Source organism: Platichthys flesus, chromosome 10, assembly GCF_949316205.1.
Source record: "Platichthys flesus chromosome 10, fPlaFle2.1, whole genome shotgun sequence".
Taxonomy (NCBI): Eukaryota; Metazoa; Chordata; class Actinopteri; order Pleuronectiformes; family Pleuronectidae; genus Platichthys; species Platichthys flesus.
The window spans coordinates 17,205,157-17,220,917 of record NC_084954.1 but is presented as its reverse complement, the minus strand read 5'-3'; the positions used below and the strand labels follow the sequence as shown (position 1 = coordinate 17,220,917).

At 42.3% G+C, this 15,761-nt stretch overlaps 3 protein-coding genes across 3 annotated transcripts in view; 2 read left to right on the top strand and 1 right to left on the bottom strand.

Annotated features, from left to right (window-relative positions):
• Nucleotides 1–725: 725 nt before the first annotated feature.
• marcksl1a (MARCKS-like 1a) lies at nucleotides 726–3,485 on the top strand. Its single transcript, XM_062397794.1, has 2 exons — nucleotides 726–1,052; nucleotides 2,085–3,485. Exons 1-2 carry the CDS (start codon nucleotides 969–971, stop codon nucleotides 2,640–2,642), a joined length of 642 nt encoding a protein of 213 aa, XP_062253778.1. The 5' UTR covers nucleotides 726–968; the 3' UTR covers nucleotides 2,643–3,485.
• A 4,892-nt stretch (nucleotides 3,486–8,377) lies between these two features.
• On the top strand, nucleotides 8,378–11,999 carry adi1 (acireductone dioxygenase 1). Its single transcript, XM_062396801.1, has 4 exons — nucleotides 8,378–8,543; nucleotides 9,224–9,343; nucleotides 9,859–10,038; nucleotides 10,666–11,999. Exons 1-4 carry the CDS (start codon nucleotides 8,421–8,423, stop codon nucleotides 10,780–10,782), a joined length of 540 nt encoding a protein of 179 aa, XP_062252785.1. The 5' UTR covers nucleotides 8,378–8,420; the 3' UTR covers nucleotides 10,783–11,999.
• Nucleotides 12,000–12,445: 446 nt separating this feature from the next.
• trappc12 (trafficking protein particle complex subunit 12) overlaps nucleotides 12,446–15,761 on the bottom strand; it is a 33,338-nt gene continuing 30,022 nt past the window's right edge. The window contains exon 12 of the mRNA XM_062396799.1: nucleotides 12,446–14,825. Within this exon, the coding sequence (XP_062252783.1) occupies nucleotides 14,583–14,825 (243 nt within the window). The 3' untranslated portion in view covers nucleotides 12,446–14,582. The remainder of the gene's footprint in view (nucleotides 14,826–15,761) is intronic.

Sequence of the window (15,761 nt, the reverse complement as noted above, 5' to 3'; positions counted from 1 at the left end):
AGAAATGAGCAAAGAGTTGAGAAAAGTCATTAAACTAGAGTGTCACTCAGTCGAGCGAGGCCAAGGCCAAACAGTCCTCTAGCTATGTGCTGTTGTTGCATGTAATAATTCCCTCTGTGAAAAGGTTAAAAAACACCCTATCTTAAGGTATCCTGATTTAAATCCACACCTAAGTTCTTCCCTGACTCATACCACAACCGTCCATCATATTCCGCGGTAAGCCAACCAGTATTTTTGGCAAAATCTTGCTCAAAAACAAACAAACATTCAAACCGACCCACCAACAAACAAACTGTAAGGGTTGAAAACATAAAATACACAACATTTTGTATGGCTTTCGCGTTGTTTGGTCTTCGTCTCTAGTTGTTATTCTCCTGTCATTCATGCTTTCGTGGGGACTCAATCCAAGTCTCAACAGCCGATGATACCAATGTATCTACCATTTTAATATATGTTATTGAAGTGTTTTTGTCACAATACCTATGCAACATGCTGTGAGTAAGTTGATAAACTTAGTGTAACAACCTTCCAGGCACCTGAGACAGTGGAAAAAAAAGTCTGTGCTGATGCTCCAGTTCAGCGGCAATCTGTGGCAGTGACAGGGGCTGAGCGAGGCCCATCCCCCGGCCGCAGATTGGTCGAGGCCCGCCTGTCACGCCCGTGGGAGGAGACTCTGGTCGATTTCGAGGCGCGGTTGAAATACACACAGTCGTGTCCCTGAAATCCTTTAATTTGAGCCCAGCAGCCTTGGGGTGCACACTCACACAGACGGGGATCATCTCGTTTCCAGACCCAGCCAGGGAGAAGGAGAGCCGGTCGGATTTAGTTTTACACCTTCCTCGGGCCAGATCTCATCCACCAGCCCATCTGGATTTTTAAAAAAGCCAAATCTCCAAAGCTCCCCCGAGGTTTTTTCCCCTTTCGATTTTTATTATTTTTGTGCTCGCAACACCAACAGGAGAGAAAACATGGGAGCCCAGCTTGCAAAGGGTGGAGTAGCTGTGGAGGGGAAAGCCATCGTCGAACCTGCTGCTGCCAAAGCCAACGGCCAGGTGAGTAGAGCCGAGAGCCACATGGCACCCAACGCCCACTGGCAGCATGGGGACCCCGGGCTGCAGGGGGGGGCTGAGCCGCCGGGTCTCCGGGTCTCTGAGTGCAAACACGGGGCTCTAGTGAGAGATCAGGAGTGACCGAAAGTTAAAGAGCCGGTGGACTGGATGGAGAGGAGGGGGGGGGGGGACCTCCAGCAGAGCGGAGCAGCCGTCGAGTGGCCACGCTCTGCGCGCCCCAGCCCTGCCCAGTAGAGCCGGTCTGGTGCTGGATCACCTGAATGTGTCACTGAGAGAAACACACCTTCCGGGGGCAGTGTGCGGCCGGAGCGTGTTTTCCCTCAGGGGGCTGGGTTCGAGCTCCGGCGTCGAACAAAAAATGCAAACCGGGCGCAACAAGGATGTGAACGCGCTCTGCTGGAGGCGCAGTTTGCGGAACGAGAAACAAAGCGCGCGCAGGCGCCAATTCAATCTCCATTTTTCCTCCAACCGTCTTTTAGTCTGTTTTAAATGGAGGTTCATGGAGACCCGGTGCTTTGATTGATCGGTCAATGATTGATGGAGAGTTGACCGAGTCTGACCTCAGATCAGATGTTTAATGTGCCAAAGTGTGCTCCTCCATCCACACATGTTGACTTCATACAGTCCGTAGTGGATGGAGTGAAAACGAGTGGCCGTGGCTCTGTCTGATGTCCGCTCGCTCCGGCAGCTGTATAGATGTTGGATGAGAGAACAAACCAGTTTCTCTGGGATTCCTTTGTTCCCTCAACTCGCTCTATGTTGACATTTCGATGCAGCACTACTGCCCCCGTGTGTCAGCGTAGGGTCCTGCAAACAGCTGTTGATCCCCTCTGTGGACCAAGCGCCTCTCTCTGTGTGACTGATATATATTCAAGGCAGCTACTGCTAGTCTGGCATGTGATTTGTTAGAATAGATGTAAACAGTTTACTATATTTTCTCTTCCAGAGGCTAAGTGTTTGTTTTGGCCTAGTTCAAATATTTGACTGAATTGCTAACCGATCCTCTTTTTGCAGGAGAACGGTCATGTGAAGACCAACGGCGACATGTCAGCCAAGCCCGACGGGGAAGTGGCTGCTGCCGATGGAAACGGAACAGCTGAACCAGCCAAGGAGGGTGAGGCCAGCGCTGGAGATGCCATCGAGCCTGCTCCTGCTGCTGAGGGCGAGGCCGCCAAAGCAGAGGGTGAAGCAGCTAAGGAAGTCAAGAAGAAGAAGAAGTTCTCCCTGAAGAACTCCTTCAAGTTCAAGGGCATCAACCTGAAGAAGAGCAAGAAGGCCAGCGAGGAGGGCAAGGAGGAGGCCACCTCCCCCACGGCCGAGGACAAGCCAGAGGAGAACGGCCACACGGCCAAGGAAACCAAAGAGGAGACGCCGGCCCCTGAGGCCACAGAAGGCGAGGCCGCTGCCGCGGCAGCAGCAGCTACACCAGAGGGCGAGACCAAGGCTGCAGAGGAGGCCCCAGCCACAGAGGCTGCTCCTGCTGAGGAGCCCGCCGCTGCTGCTGCTGCAGCCCCCGCCCCCGCCGAGGTCACAACACCCGCAGCCCCCGAGGGCGAGGCCAAGGCAGAGTGACTGCTCCCAGTCACGGCACCTGAACTGATTTTCCAAGATTAAAGTATATAAATATATATATGAGAGACTCGTGCCACGTTCTTAAAGTTATAAACAAAACTACAAAAGAAGACAAAGGATATATCACATTTGCTGATTCAACCACCAGTTCACTGCCTTTTATTAGTTCTTTGACAGACGGAATCTCATCGGGCCCTCTCATGATGAAAGTGCGGGCTTGTGTCGCCCCCTCATGGTACACACAGGGACTGGCATGTTGCAAGGTAATGGATTGGATGGGGAGCGAATCAGGAATACTGACTTATTTTCCCAGTTCATGGAGAAGCATCCTTTTTAACAGCGTGGCAGCCCTATAACATTTTATTTTTTCTTTCTCATCTTTCTTTGGGATCTAAAAATCTTCAGCGTTGTGGAGCGGGGCAGACCATCTCCTTCACTCGAAATGACTGTTATACGGACACATGAAACCTTTCAAATGATCTTCATTTTTAGAATTCTACATTCCTATGTTTTACCCCAAACTTTCAAGTATTTTGTCATGTATAGAAAAGTGAAAATCGAGGAGGGGAGGTGGAAAAAGAGCAATGTCTTTGTTCGTGCATTTTCATTCTTTTTCTGGCTAAAACTACATTCAAGCTTCTTGAGTATTACAGTGTTCACATTTCAGAGTTTATGACGCAGGTTTTTGGGATTGTGTACAAAATGTGAGCTTTTTATCTGCAAACTGTCTCTGTAAATATGTTTTGGCCAATATTTTTGGTTCTCTTTATTTTGCTATCGTTTGAAGATGTTAATGGTTTTATTGTAACTTTTAATAAGGGTAAATAAATGTCTGATCCCCTCTGTCTGTGTTCTGTCTGCTGATTCACACCAACACTGCTACTGGAGTTAGACATCTCGATTTGGGTTAGGTTTAGTTTTGGAGTCTGGAATTCTCCTGTACATACATATTAGATTAAAAAGAAGTATGATCTTAGATTAATTAACATATATAAACAAGATTTCGTTAGATTATAAAAATTACACAATAAATAAACATTTGCAGCATGTGAGTCTAGACAAACAAGGTGTAATAAAGCTTAGAGCCCAGCTGTATCTTATTCTTATGGGCTGATTTGGATACAAGGGCTTTCTTATCATATTTCTCACGCAGATAAATATATATTAGGGAAAAATGTTGCAATAATTCCAATAATATCATTATCAAACCCTTATGATGAGGGAATCACTATTTAAACAAACTCTTTTGAATAAATAAATGAAACCTGTACAACCAAATCTGCCCAACATATCTGCAAAATAAACAATCGTATATTTGCTGAGGTGGAAATTCTGTAAAATCAAATTTCTGACGTTGCCACATATAAGTAAACCCCTTACATGGCAGTAAAAAGTGTATATTTGCAGATTATTATTGGTTAACCAGTAAATCAGTCTAATCATCCTCAATTAAGGAGATGATGAACTTTCAAAAGCCTGAGTAATTCTTGATTTAGCCTTGTGCGCAATAAAATACACACCTACACTCGTTTCTGTAGGTATACACTTTGTATTTCACCTTATTGCATCCGTATATCATACTAGTCTTATGGCACAACATTAGGACCACGTCATATCCTTCAATACAACTTATATGCATGACAAATAGGCAGGTCTGTATGAGAGTGACGTCAGGCAGCTCCGCTCAGGTTGCATAACAAGTTCTCTTACATCGTTATGAATTAATTATGTATGTAACACATGATATTTAGCTATCAATGGCAGAATAATACCAACTTGATTAAGATGTCCCCCACAAAATATTTAACAGGCTTTACTATCATTTATTGGTCTATGCCTCCCTCTAGTGGATAAAAGAATGGATTGTTATTGATTCTTTGCCCTGTTGAATTTAGGTTTACAGTAAAACATGTTAAAGGGATAGTTCACATAATAATGAAAATTCACTCACTATCTACTCACCACTATGGCGATGGAGGGTCATAGGGTGAAGTGTTTGAGTCGACACCTTTGTCTTCAAATTTTAAATAAACAACAGAAAAAAGCATAAAATGCCTCCAGACTGCTCCCATTGGTCCATCCAATATTAAAATTCTTCTCAAATCAACGTCATTTACACCATGTGTGTAGCCTAAAGGTCCTCAGTGATCCTCCTCTGGAGCCACTTCTATGTTCGCACAAACCTCGCCTCTATGGTCTATGAATGGTGAGTGATGACATCAGCGAGCAATTGCGATAGCTACAGGTACTGTACCAGTAACCGCAGCTATCATAAGAACCCGCAAGTATCGCCGATGTCAAACACTTCCCCCACCCCTCCATCAGCATAGTGCTGAGTAAATAAGGAGTCAATTTTAATTTGTGGGTGAACTATTCCTTTAATGGCTCTTGTTTCTGGTTTGTTTGTAGATAGTAAGTGGAAGTTATGTTTTACTTCTCTTAATATCCTGAATCTTTTTGACAACTTTTTTAATGAAGTGTGAAAATTGGTGTTTTCAGGACTTCCATTAAATAGTTTTTCCCCCCTAAGGTCATTATGACATCATAACTCCATCACTCCTATGGATAAGTTTGCGGGTAAAAAATAGTGTAATTATGAATTTATAATTGGTCCCAGAGTAGGTTTAAACTAATTCCATCTCCATGTATATGTTTATACAACGAAAGAAATCGGTGTGCCTCTTCCGAGGTGCTTTTGCTGGAGACAATTAGCATCGTAATTAATTTGAAATAAACTGAATTATTGTCAACAGACTGTTTATAAAGATGGACAATGCCTCTTCAATTTCTCCCATTATCCGGAAATGGAGCAAATATGTAACAGAAAAGAAGACATTCAATTTTGTTGCTGATCCGGATCTGGGGGCAGATCCAGGGTTTACTCTCTTCTCTTTCTAGCGTTGTTAGATACAACGTTTTTCAACATTTTCATAGAGAATAATTGTATGTAAATCGGAACTGATATTTATGAGTGTGTCCAATTTGGTGCAGATCTCAATAATTATCCAGATTCTAGTGAATTCAAATGTGGTGGAGAAAAGACATGAAGGCAAACTTATGCAATTTTCAGCTCGACTAGGTTTCTGGCCCCAGAGCACTAAGGAAGGCGCCGCATTGAGAGACACACCCAGGGACTCCTCTACTTTAAATTTGACATGTCAATATAGAAAAAACTCCTCAAACACCACCTGTTCACTTAGCACTTTGCCTCAGGAAATGCTCCACCCTGCTATTAATGCTGTTCACTTCTATCCTGTTATCATGCAAATTAATTGATTTTCTTTACTTTTCTCTTTGGTCCCAACGGACAAGCGTACATTCAATTTCAATAAAAATGCATTTGTATAGTATAGTTTGTATAGATCATCAGTGTTGTGCAAGTTCACACCTCTCATGAACTAGTTCAAAGTTCAGTTCATACAAGTAAACATGAATAGTTCACATTCATAGTTCCCCATTTAAATTCTGAACTAGTTCATAGTTCAGTTCATGTCATAGTTTAAAGGTGGAAACTGAGAATATAAGACTTAACTTGTTAAAGAAAACCTTATCCATCACTACCCCTTGCCTTTACTGTCGGAATCTTTTTCAGAGAGTGTGTAAAAATCCCTCAGATAATAATAAGGTGCATCGGATCTCGGATGTAGTTGCTGAGTCTGCGCCTCTGCTTTCTCTTGCCCTCTGTATATGAGACCGAGAGCTGTTGAGTTGCAGGTATGGCCTGCCCCTTTAAGGAAAGTTTGTAGGGTGTGACGTAGTGCACCAGGGTATTGTGGGAAAACACGCTAAAAGTGTGTTTATAAGGAGAAGTGACGGACCACCTAGAGATGATACGAGTTACCGGCCAGACAGCGAGCCAAGATAACCCGTGAAAGGGGCGGCTCCTGGTACAGGCGACACAGGAGACTGATTTATCATGACGTGACACATGCAATGTAAAACAATACATTAACGTCCCACCATCATCCTCTAACCCCGGGGACGCACTGGAGGTAGAAGCGCTGTGAAAAGCGGTCCGCCTCATTTCCTCGCCCATGTTAAATACTTGGGCTGTTCGCACCGGCAGCGTAGTGCCGGGAAGAACCAGGAAGCGCTGCGACCACACACACAGGCACATTATCTCCTGTTAGGGGGGTGGAGGCTACAGGCTTGCGTAGGTCAGTCACCTGTGAAGACCAGCAGCATTTACCCCTGAACCAGCGCGGAGAAATAATGATGATGAAATGTAATATAAAGAATTTAAATATAAAATTAAATATAAAACAATTTAATTAAATGAAATATATATTTTTTTTAAATTAAATGAAATGGGGGGATAAAAAAAAAAGAAAAAAAAAACTGGGCGCGCAGAAGCCCATTGCGCACATCCCGCGCAGAAGCCTACTACGCACATTCCGCGCCGAAGCCCATTGCGCAGGAATTGCACGCTCAGTTTTTTTTTTTTTTTGTTTTTTTTTTATAAACTTTTCCCCTGTTTCTTTATTTAATTAATTTAAATTAACATAGTGTGAGATATTTTGCAATTAATTTAAGTCCTGCCAATACTAAGAGTTTAACATATTGCCAGCTTGAAAATGGGAAGGAGTGGGATTCAAACACGGGTCACTCTTATTAGAGACCGAATGCTTTACCCACTAGGCCACTTCAGCTGATGGTTTCCATACTGAACTAAGGATAAAAATACGATGGACAAATTATCGTGTGTGTGTCGGTGTTATTTTATGCTGCCTTTGCTAAACACTTCAGAGAAAATATTTTCTACTTTACTACATATATTTGAAAGCCTTACTTAAAAGTTACCTTTATATTTTTGGCTTTTAGATACTGGATGAAACCTATTGTTAGAGAATAGCCCAGTGGGGGGGAAATATTTTTTGAGAGAAGATTCCAGATTCATTCACTATACGGCTCAACAGATCTCTGATCCATGAAGCTTCCTTCTACCAAGTTGTGTGGTTCTGAGCCGAGACACTGGCCAGAGAAGAAAACACTTGGAATACGTTGCTTGTTTGGTCTGCATATGTGTGCCATGAGTGATGGGTAACGTAGTGCGAAGTCGAGTTAGTTGTTCACCGTTCAAATTCATTATTTGTCATTGAGAGATTAAGATGCTTAAGATTAAGTTGCGTTCAGTTCATCGTTCCCATAAAGGTGGACGCGATCAATGAGCGCGTTCTTTTGCGTTTGTTCATGCACAACACTGCATATCATAATATACACTGTTTCAAGGCCCTTTACATAGAGCAAACGCTGGAGTGCTTTTACTTTGAAGCGGGTTCAGAAAGGGTTGTAAATACATCTGTGTCATAAACAGATACACATTGTGGTTCACAGCACAATAAACAGAGACAATTATCTTTCACCTGTCTTTTAATGTTTATCTGATGAATTTATGTCACAAACAAAGGGTTGCAGCAATAGCTGTAAGCCTTTTCAAAATAAAGCATCTGGTGTTTCTGTAGATGGAATCCATTCCCTTGTTTAAAAAGTTCGAGTTCTCCTACAAAGCAACAATCATATTGGTGGCCATTGGGCTCGAAGAGGCTGGAGACCACTGACATAGAGGGACCAGTCTTCTTACAAGTCTATGGTCAACCATAGATATATATAAACACTATTGTTGACCATATATATCTACGTGGTCAACACTGACTCGAGTCCTGCCTGCGACTTCCTCCCTCGCAGCCCTGACGTCATGACGGTGCATTGCGTCACGGTGCGCGCGACCCCCAGTGGTCATTGTAGCTTCCTGTTCACTTGTGGAGTCCAGCAGCTGCGATGGCGATGGAAGCGTGGTACATGGACAGCTCGGCCGAGGACCAGAGGAGGCCGCACCAACTGGAGCCGAACCAGCCCGCCTCACTGGGAGCGCTGGAGCAGCTCGGGGTGTTCCACAGGAAGGTAAAACACAACCCCAACTTCATACCACTTCAACTCCCTATAAACGGACAGCACAACACAACACAACGTGCACCACTTGCAGCTAAAGTCTGCGTTTTGAATGACGAGTTCACTGAGCTTCTGTTAACTGGAACTACAGTTAGATAACCACCGTGACACAGAAACCAACGTGGTAACAAACATGTCTACATCGGGTTGTAGCCCTGAGTTTGTTGATCTGACAAGTGTCGAGGCTTGTGGACGAGGACGCGTTGTTTGTACACATCACCATTAAAGTCTTGAGTGCACAGCTCGTCTCTCTGCTGCTTTGCTCCAGGCTTACAAAGTGGACGAGTCACAGGTTTGCGGCTGAAGAGAAATCTCCACCTCTCAAGCTCTGCTGAGGAATGCGTAGAGGTTGTTGGTGGACACACTGGAACTGAAGTCCGTGTTGTGATCCCCGTGGAGCCCCCTAGTGTGATAGCTGTATTATATTCTATTTTTGTGTGCAGGATTTTGTCATACTTTTGATACCAATATGGAGCCTTAAGACTGAAATAAAGCTTAACTACTTATTATATGAGAGGCTGAATGCCAGCTTTTGAGTTTGATATAATGTGTAACATGAGATACAAAGGCGACCCATGGCTTTTGCACTGGGTCAGTTGTGTTGTGTACTGACGATTATTCTGTCTGTGCAGTTGAACGCTGATATCTACGAAACAGACCCAGAGCTGGAGCAGATCCGCAAAGACCAGGGCTACAGCTACATGGACATCATCACCATTCACAAGGACACACTACCGGGCTATGAGGACAAGGTAACCTGAGGGGGCTACACTGCAAAAAAAGCTGCACATTAAAACACTTAAATTAGTCACTTAATAATCTTTTTACTTGCACCAAGGAGACTGTGTCATGATTTCTGAACCGATTTCATTTGAGTTTGAGAAGGGGTGGGGCAAGAGAGAACCTGTTGCATTTCGGAGCGGTTTCAGATAAACAGGTGGACACAGAAAGGATTCATTCTATGTTCTTGGCGAGATACGGCCTTACCCTCGGTGGAAGTATGCGCCCTCGGAGCAACCTTCTAGTTTCATTCTGAGAGTCTGAATCTTCGTGGGAGAAGAGGCTTCCGACAGCGGAACGTTAATGAGGAGCTGGAGATTGTATAACCTACAGAACGTTAGCATTCAGTGTATTTCATATACCCCTTATTTGGAACGCATCTATAAAGATAAAGACTGCTCGCACTTAACTATGTGTCTTATTCACTGAGTTGTAAAACGTCACACCATTATTCAGGCCTCTGTCTTTTGTGCGACTGTCCCCTCAGCTGAAGATGTTCTTCGAGGAGCACCTGCACCAGGACGATGAGATCCGCTACATCTTGGACGGCCGGGCCTACTTTGACGTCAGGGACAAGGAGGACAGATGGATCCGAATTTCTATGAGCAAAGGAGACTTGATCACTCTACCGGCAGGAATCTACCACCGCTTCACCCTGGACGAGACCGTACGTCTGAAGGCATCTGCTTGATTACACTAAACTAGATTCTGTGGTTCTCAGCTGATAAAAGAGGCCCTTTTCTAATCAAATAAGTGTTAACTAGAACTACTAATAAGTCAAATTGTGCGTTGTTTTACGAGCCTAACTCGAGAGGCAAAGGGAAGTAACTATACCAGGTTTGAATTGGCAGTTTAAATTAAGTTATGTTTCAATCAAATGAAATTACATAAGCAGAAACAATGGCAAGGGTAACAAAAGGAGGAGTCTAACCTAGAGCTAATGATGTTACTCAAACTAAACAACAGAAGCAAAAATAAACACCTACACTAATAAACTTTAAATCTGTTAACACAATAAATGGTTGCAAGGAAGCAGCACAGGATTATGCAAATTTAAACACATTCAAAAATTGGAACTGGAGCCATTGTTACCCATCAACTATTTCAAACGAAGTCCTTGATATGTGCTTCTGTAGGCTAATGTTAAGAGATTTCTACCGGTAAGATCATTTTTGTTTTGGTTCAAATGATGTCACAATGTTAATCATTGGCTGTGCAAAGTCTTACTGGAGAAAGGCAAACATGCAGCTTGTCAGAGACGCATGATTATCATTGGGATTGTTTGTTTCCTCAGAACTACACTAAAGCCATGCGGCTGTTTGTGGGGGAGCCTGTGTGGAAGGCGTACAACCGTCCAGCTGATGACTTGGACATCCGTTCGAAGTACATGGCTTCTCTGCCGGGATCCTGAGAGAGGAAGATGCTGCACACGTTGTCCTCATCGACAGACTGGAATCCATCCTGGTCTCTGATTGGGTTCTACCAGGGCAATGTAGCAGGTTTTCCATCAGTTAGTTAAAGGAGATTAAAACAGAATGATTAAGATGTTTATATCGAGGCAAATAAAATGATGTAGCGTACATTTAGACAGACTCAGTGGAAATCTGAATAATTACTTGAATCCTCCCAGGACAGAACCCTTGCAGGATGAAGGAATAGATTTATGGAGATGGAATTTGTAATGACCAGTTGCATCATGGAGATGATCATTAACATCCCCAAATCTGACCTAAATCTGTGAACTGTGTCATGCTTGTTGATGAAGAAATTGAAGTGAGATTGAGAGAAATAAACAAATAAATCTAAACCCAGACAATCTCCATATCACCAGCTACTGTTAAAATAGGTTTACAATAAATAGCAATGTTTCACTCAGGAAGGGGCCGTTTGGCAAATGAGCCCCTCTGTCTTTGGTACGTTCTTTAAATATGTAGCTGGTGCTTTTATATTATGTAGGTATAAATTATTATCTATATATAAGTTCAGCTTTTTAGGTTAAGCTTTGATTGCAGAGATCTCAAATGTGCTAATTAGCACTAGTGCAAACTGACACTTAATATTGTTCTATCACAGAATTATGAGCATCAGTGTATATATCGTACGATATAAAAACCTTTTATTTCAGGGTCAGGGAGATACAGAAAAAAAATGGTAAATGAGAAATGGTATAGTCAGTTTGTCCAGCAGATGGCGCTCCAACTCCATTGTTTACAGCACTGTCTGCAGTACATGTAGCGCCACAGCGCTTCACAATAAATAACATACTTGGTACTTTGTGGAATACTTTACTTAATGAACAACAACCCCATCCCTCCTCAGGATAACGCAAACAAACGTGTATATATCACAACTCCATAGAATTTGCACCAGTATTAGTCGTGCCACAATTATCACTATGATGTTTCTGAATACTTCTACCACTGCTGGGTAATCTGGGTAAAAGTGCATTCTTCTCTTGGATTGTTTTGTGTATACGAGATTCTGTCAAATGTCAGCTTCACCAGCAGGGGAGGAAAATTAACTAGGCAATGAATAGGTAGCGTAAAATATCCTGGTTGCTGGTGATGTTTGATTGTGAGCGTGTGTGCTGCAAAACTTTATATCTGAAAATAAAACTGGCTATCAGAAGATTTCTAAGTTATTTATCACCCCACTGACCTTCAGCTGTCCAAACATGGCTAACAATGCATACATGCAAAGCTGAACTTTTCCATTTTTCCTGTGAACTGCTAACTGACTGAAATCATGAAAGGAGGTTGAATTAGGAGTACAATTCAAGTGAGAGTTTTACTGTCTGGATTCCATGGCACTTTGCGCATATAGTTAGTTTCCTTACGATCCTGTTTAGTTTGTGTAAAAAATTGTTATATAATTGAGTTCAGTGGCATTGACTAACCTTGTGGAAACTCTTACACCTATTATCTATTCCCTGCCAAAATAAAGAGCACCCAGCTATTGAGTCTCCAGCAGAGGGGCCAATCACTCACTAGTATAATAATTATACATCTAAAGTGACAGTTTATCATTACACACCTCAATGGGGATGTCCGGAATAATAACTTTGTACACTCTAGTAAAATTATACATATTTTTTATTTCTCTATTCGGCCAAATGGGTCAGAATATTAATTCCGGTGGCCAATGAAATGAGAGGAGACATACAAAGAGGAGAAACGCTCTCTGGTGAGATGGTTTTCCACGAGCTGATCATGAAATACAGTCAAATGAACATTAAAGTAAATCAACGTTGTGATTAAATTGATGTAGTTTGATTGATTAGATTGATGCTTGCGTATCATTATAACCAGGTGTAACTTACAATTGGCAAGTGAATACATGTGTAACATCAGTCCTGAATTTGGGCTCTGACTTTTGAAATGGACTTTATTTATATGGTGATTTCCGAGTGTTGTTGTCTTTACAATACAAGTCACATTCATATAGCACTATTTCTATTACACACACCCTTCATACACACAGCTGGTTAACTTTCTGATTTACTATCTAAACCCATGGGCATCCAACCACCAACGTTGTGGTTAGTGGACGATCCTGTCTGCCTCCACTCCATGTTTCCTCCTGCAGTATCTAAATTGTTACTAGGACTGCCATTTCGTAGTTATATATAATTGAATATATTTATATAAACCTAAATGGGGTCTATCGTTATGATTAATATAACTCAGTCATGACAGAAATTAGACAATTAAATATTCAATTGTGATCAGATAACAAGCACTTTTATAATAAGACTTTTGAAAACACACACACACACAAAATGAATATGGGCTTTCTGTATATGTAACAATGCCTTTTTTAATATACATAAATATGATAAACACAAATTGTAAACAATGATAATTAAAGATCAACCAGAACAAATCAATAAAAGATTTAACAAGACAACACTTTTATACAATAATTTAAACAAATCGCTCTTCTCCGTTTACACTCTTGGATTCCTAATATCTTACCTGATGATTAAGTAAAGAAAACAGGGCACAATGAAATCTGAAGGACGTGTTCCATCTTCACTGTTAATAAACCCGGTAAAAAAAAACATGCACCTCAAACTGAGTGGTTAGTTAGTCCAGTATTACAGGTGTGTGCCGATGAGAAGAGGACGCTAAACTAAAAAGCCCACTGAAGCTTAGGATAATGCCCACGTCAAGTGCCAGAACCATTTTTCTCAGGGGCCGCCACGCCCAATGACCTGTAAGGTAGGAGTCACTCGATGGATGTCATTGGCCAGCTTTTCGTAGCCTTGCTAACCGATCCACTTTTAGTATAAGCATAAAGAAGAACTTCATACCAGAGTCCAAAATGTGAAAGTCAACAGCAAAGGGTGTAAATGTGGCATCGCTAGTTAATAAAGGTGCTATGCATCTTCATTCTTTCAATTCTATCTAAAATAAAGCAGTACTGATGTGACTGAAATCAGTGCAGAGGTTTCATATTTGAAGGGGCTTGTTAGTGACGCATTAAGACTTGTAGCAAGACCACCCTTCACAAAAATATATTCTAATCAAGAATAACCATGGGGACATAAATTCTGATTATAAGTTCTTAAAAACGTTTCTCTATCACAGTTCCATTACCCAAGAATCTTCCCTCAAATTCTGTCATGTTTGTGTCATGAAGTGAGTGAATGACCACCTCGGCTCACAGCGTCATAATTGATTACCGGTTATGAAGAGGACAAGTGGAATGTAGTGGAAAGTCCGAAAAGAGTCATTATTAAATTAAATGTGAATTCCTGCTGTGATACATCCAGTGTGACATAAAAATGTATAAAACATTGTCGAACCCACAACCAGCATGGTCTCAAAGATAATATAATGACAATGGCTTGAACAGCCTTGCCATAAGCACTCAAGTGCTGGTAGTGATGAAAGCCTTGTTAACTGCGACCCCTGCTGGTCATATGTCTCACCTTGCAGGTCGTAGCGGTCCCTCAGCCGTCCCATGTCTTGCATTGACGTCACTGAGTCTCTTGAGATCACTGGGCCTGGTCAAGTAATAGTCTCTAACACAAACACCTTTAAAACTGCAACGCTCCACACGTTTGCTTCAGTACGGATTAAACAAGCAACTTCGAACTGGGGATTTGATGAGTTTCCGAGGAGCCGGTAGGTGGATTCTATTCTCGGGGGTTCACATTAGCAGTAGTGTGTGGGTGTGTGTCCTCCCCCAGTCCCACCTCCTGCCTCTTTAGACCAGTTTGAGGCACTGTGTGTTGAAGCTGTCGCCCTCCCGACAGGCCACGGCCTCCAGCAGAGCCTGCTTCTTCTGGGTGCTGCGGGACGACTCCAGCTCGTACATGGTGGTCAGGTTGAAGAGGACGCTCTCGTGGAGGTAGAGCGCCGGGTCCTGCTGCACCAGACCCTCCAGCTGGCCCAGGGACTCCTTCAAGTGGCCCAGGTACAGCAGGCACACTGCCGCGTTGTTGTTGGCCTTGAGGAGGAGGGAAGGTCAAATGTGAACTTCTCACTAATGGTGTCATTACTGTCGACTATTACAGTTCATGTTTCGGCGCTTCAAACAATCAAATCACACCTGGACCCGCTCAGACCTGGTATTAACATCCGTCCTGAAAGATCCAATCACAAGTGGACAGCTTCAAGTTCGTCTGTTCACACATGCTCTTTAAAATGAGTCCTGAATGCGTCTCCGGTGACCACTTGTGATCGCATCTCACGTCCACGCTCTATATGCAAATAATCTCGTATGCCATTTGTGTTCGTAGAGAGCAGATTATGTTGTTTTAGCCCTGTTGAAGTTTACAGATGTGTCTGATGACAATGTTTGTGTGTGTCGGTCCGGGCGAGAGAGAAAGAGAGAGCAGAGTCAGGAGGAGCTGAATGAATCGATGCTGTGCTCAGATATGCTATGAAGAAAATATGCTAAACTGTTAATGTAACTATAAATAAAATGTATTATGATTATGTGCTTTTAGATCAACTGTTTCTGAAGGGCTTTATATGATATTACATGCTATTGATTATAGGTTGAATTTTACAGATAAAATGTATAACAACAATCAAGGTTTAGGAGGTGTTCAGACTTTGCACAACTTATTGCGTTGATTTACTTTTAATTTGCCACTTTTGCACGAGAATCTACGGAATAACCCAAAAATTACAAAGTGACAAGATATTTTTAGAAACAAGAAGAGTGAAATCTGTTATGTACGAATATATTTAAACCCTAAATTCAGTGTTTATGTAAACCATGTTGGCAGTAACAACAGGTTCCATTCTTCTTGAGTTGGTCTCAGCAGCTGCTCCACTTAACATTTGAACAATGTGCTATTGTTTGCATTAATATGATAAACATGCTTTTCAGACTAATCATGAGTAGATCCAACTAATATAATACAAAAGTAATCAT

Excerpts from the sequence above, each read along its gene's own strand:
- marcksl1a (XM_062397794.1), top strand. The coding sequence starts at position 969 with ATGGGAGCCCAGCTTGCAAAGGGTGGAGTAGCTGTGGAGGGGAAAGCC. Across the intron at positions 1,053-2,084 it reads CTGCCAAAGCCAACGGCCAG|GAGAACGGTCATGTGAAGAC; the intron begins GTGAGTAGAGCC and ends CTCTTTTTGCAG.
- adi1 (XM_062396801.1), top strand. The coding sequence starts at position 8,421 with ATGGCGATGGAAGCGTGGTACATGGACAGCTCGGCCGAGGACCAGAGG. Across the intron at positions 8,544-9,223 it reads TCGGGGTGTTCCACAGGAAG|TTGAACGCTGATATCTACGA; the intron begins GTAAAACACAAC and ends CTGTCTGTGCAG. Across the intron at positions 10,039-10,665 it reads GCTTCACCCTGGACGAGACC|AACTACACTAAAGCCATGCG; the intron begins GTACGTCTGAAG and ends TTGTTTCCTCAG.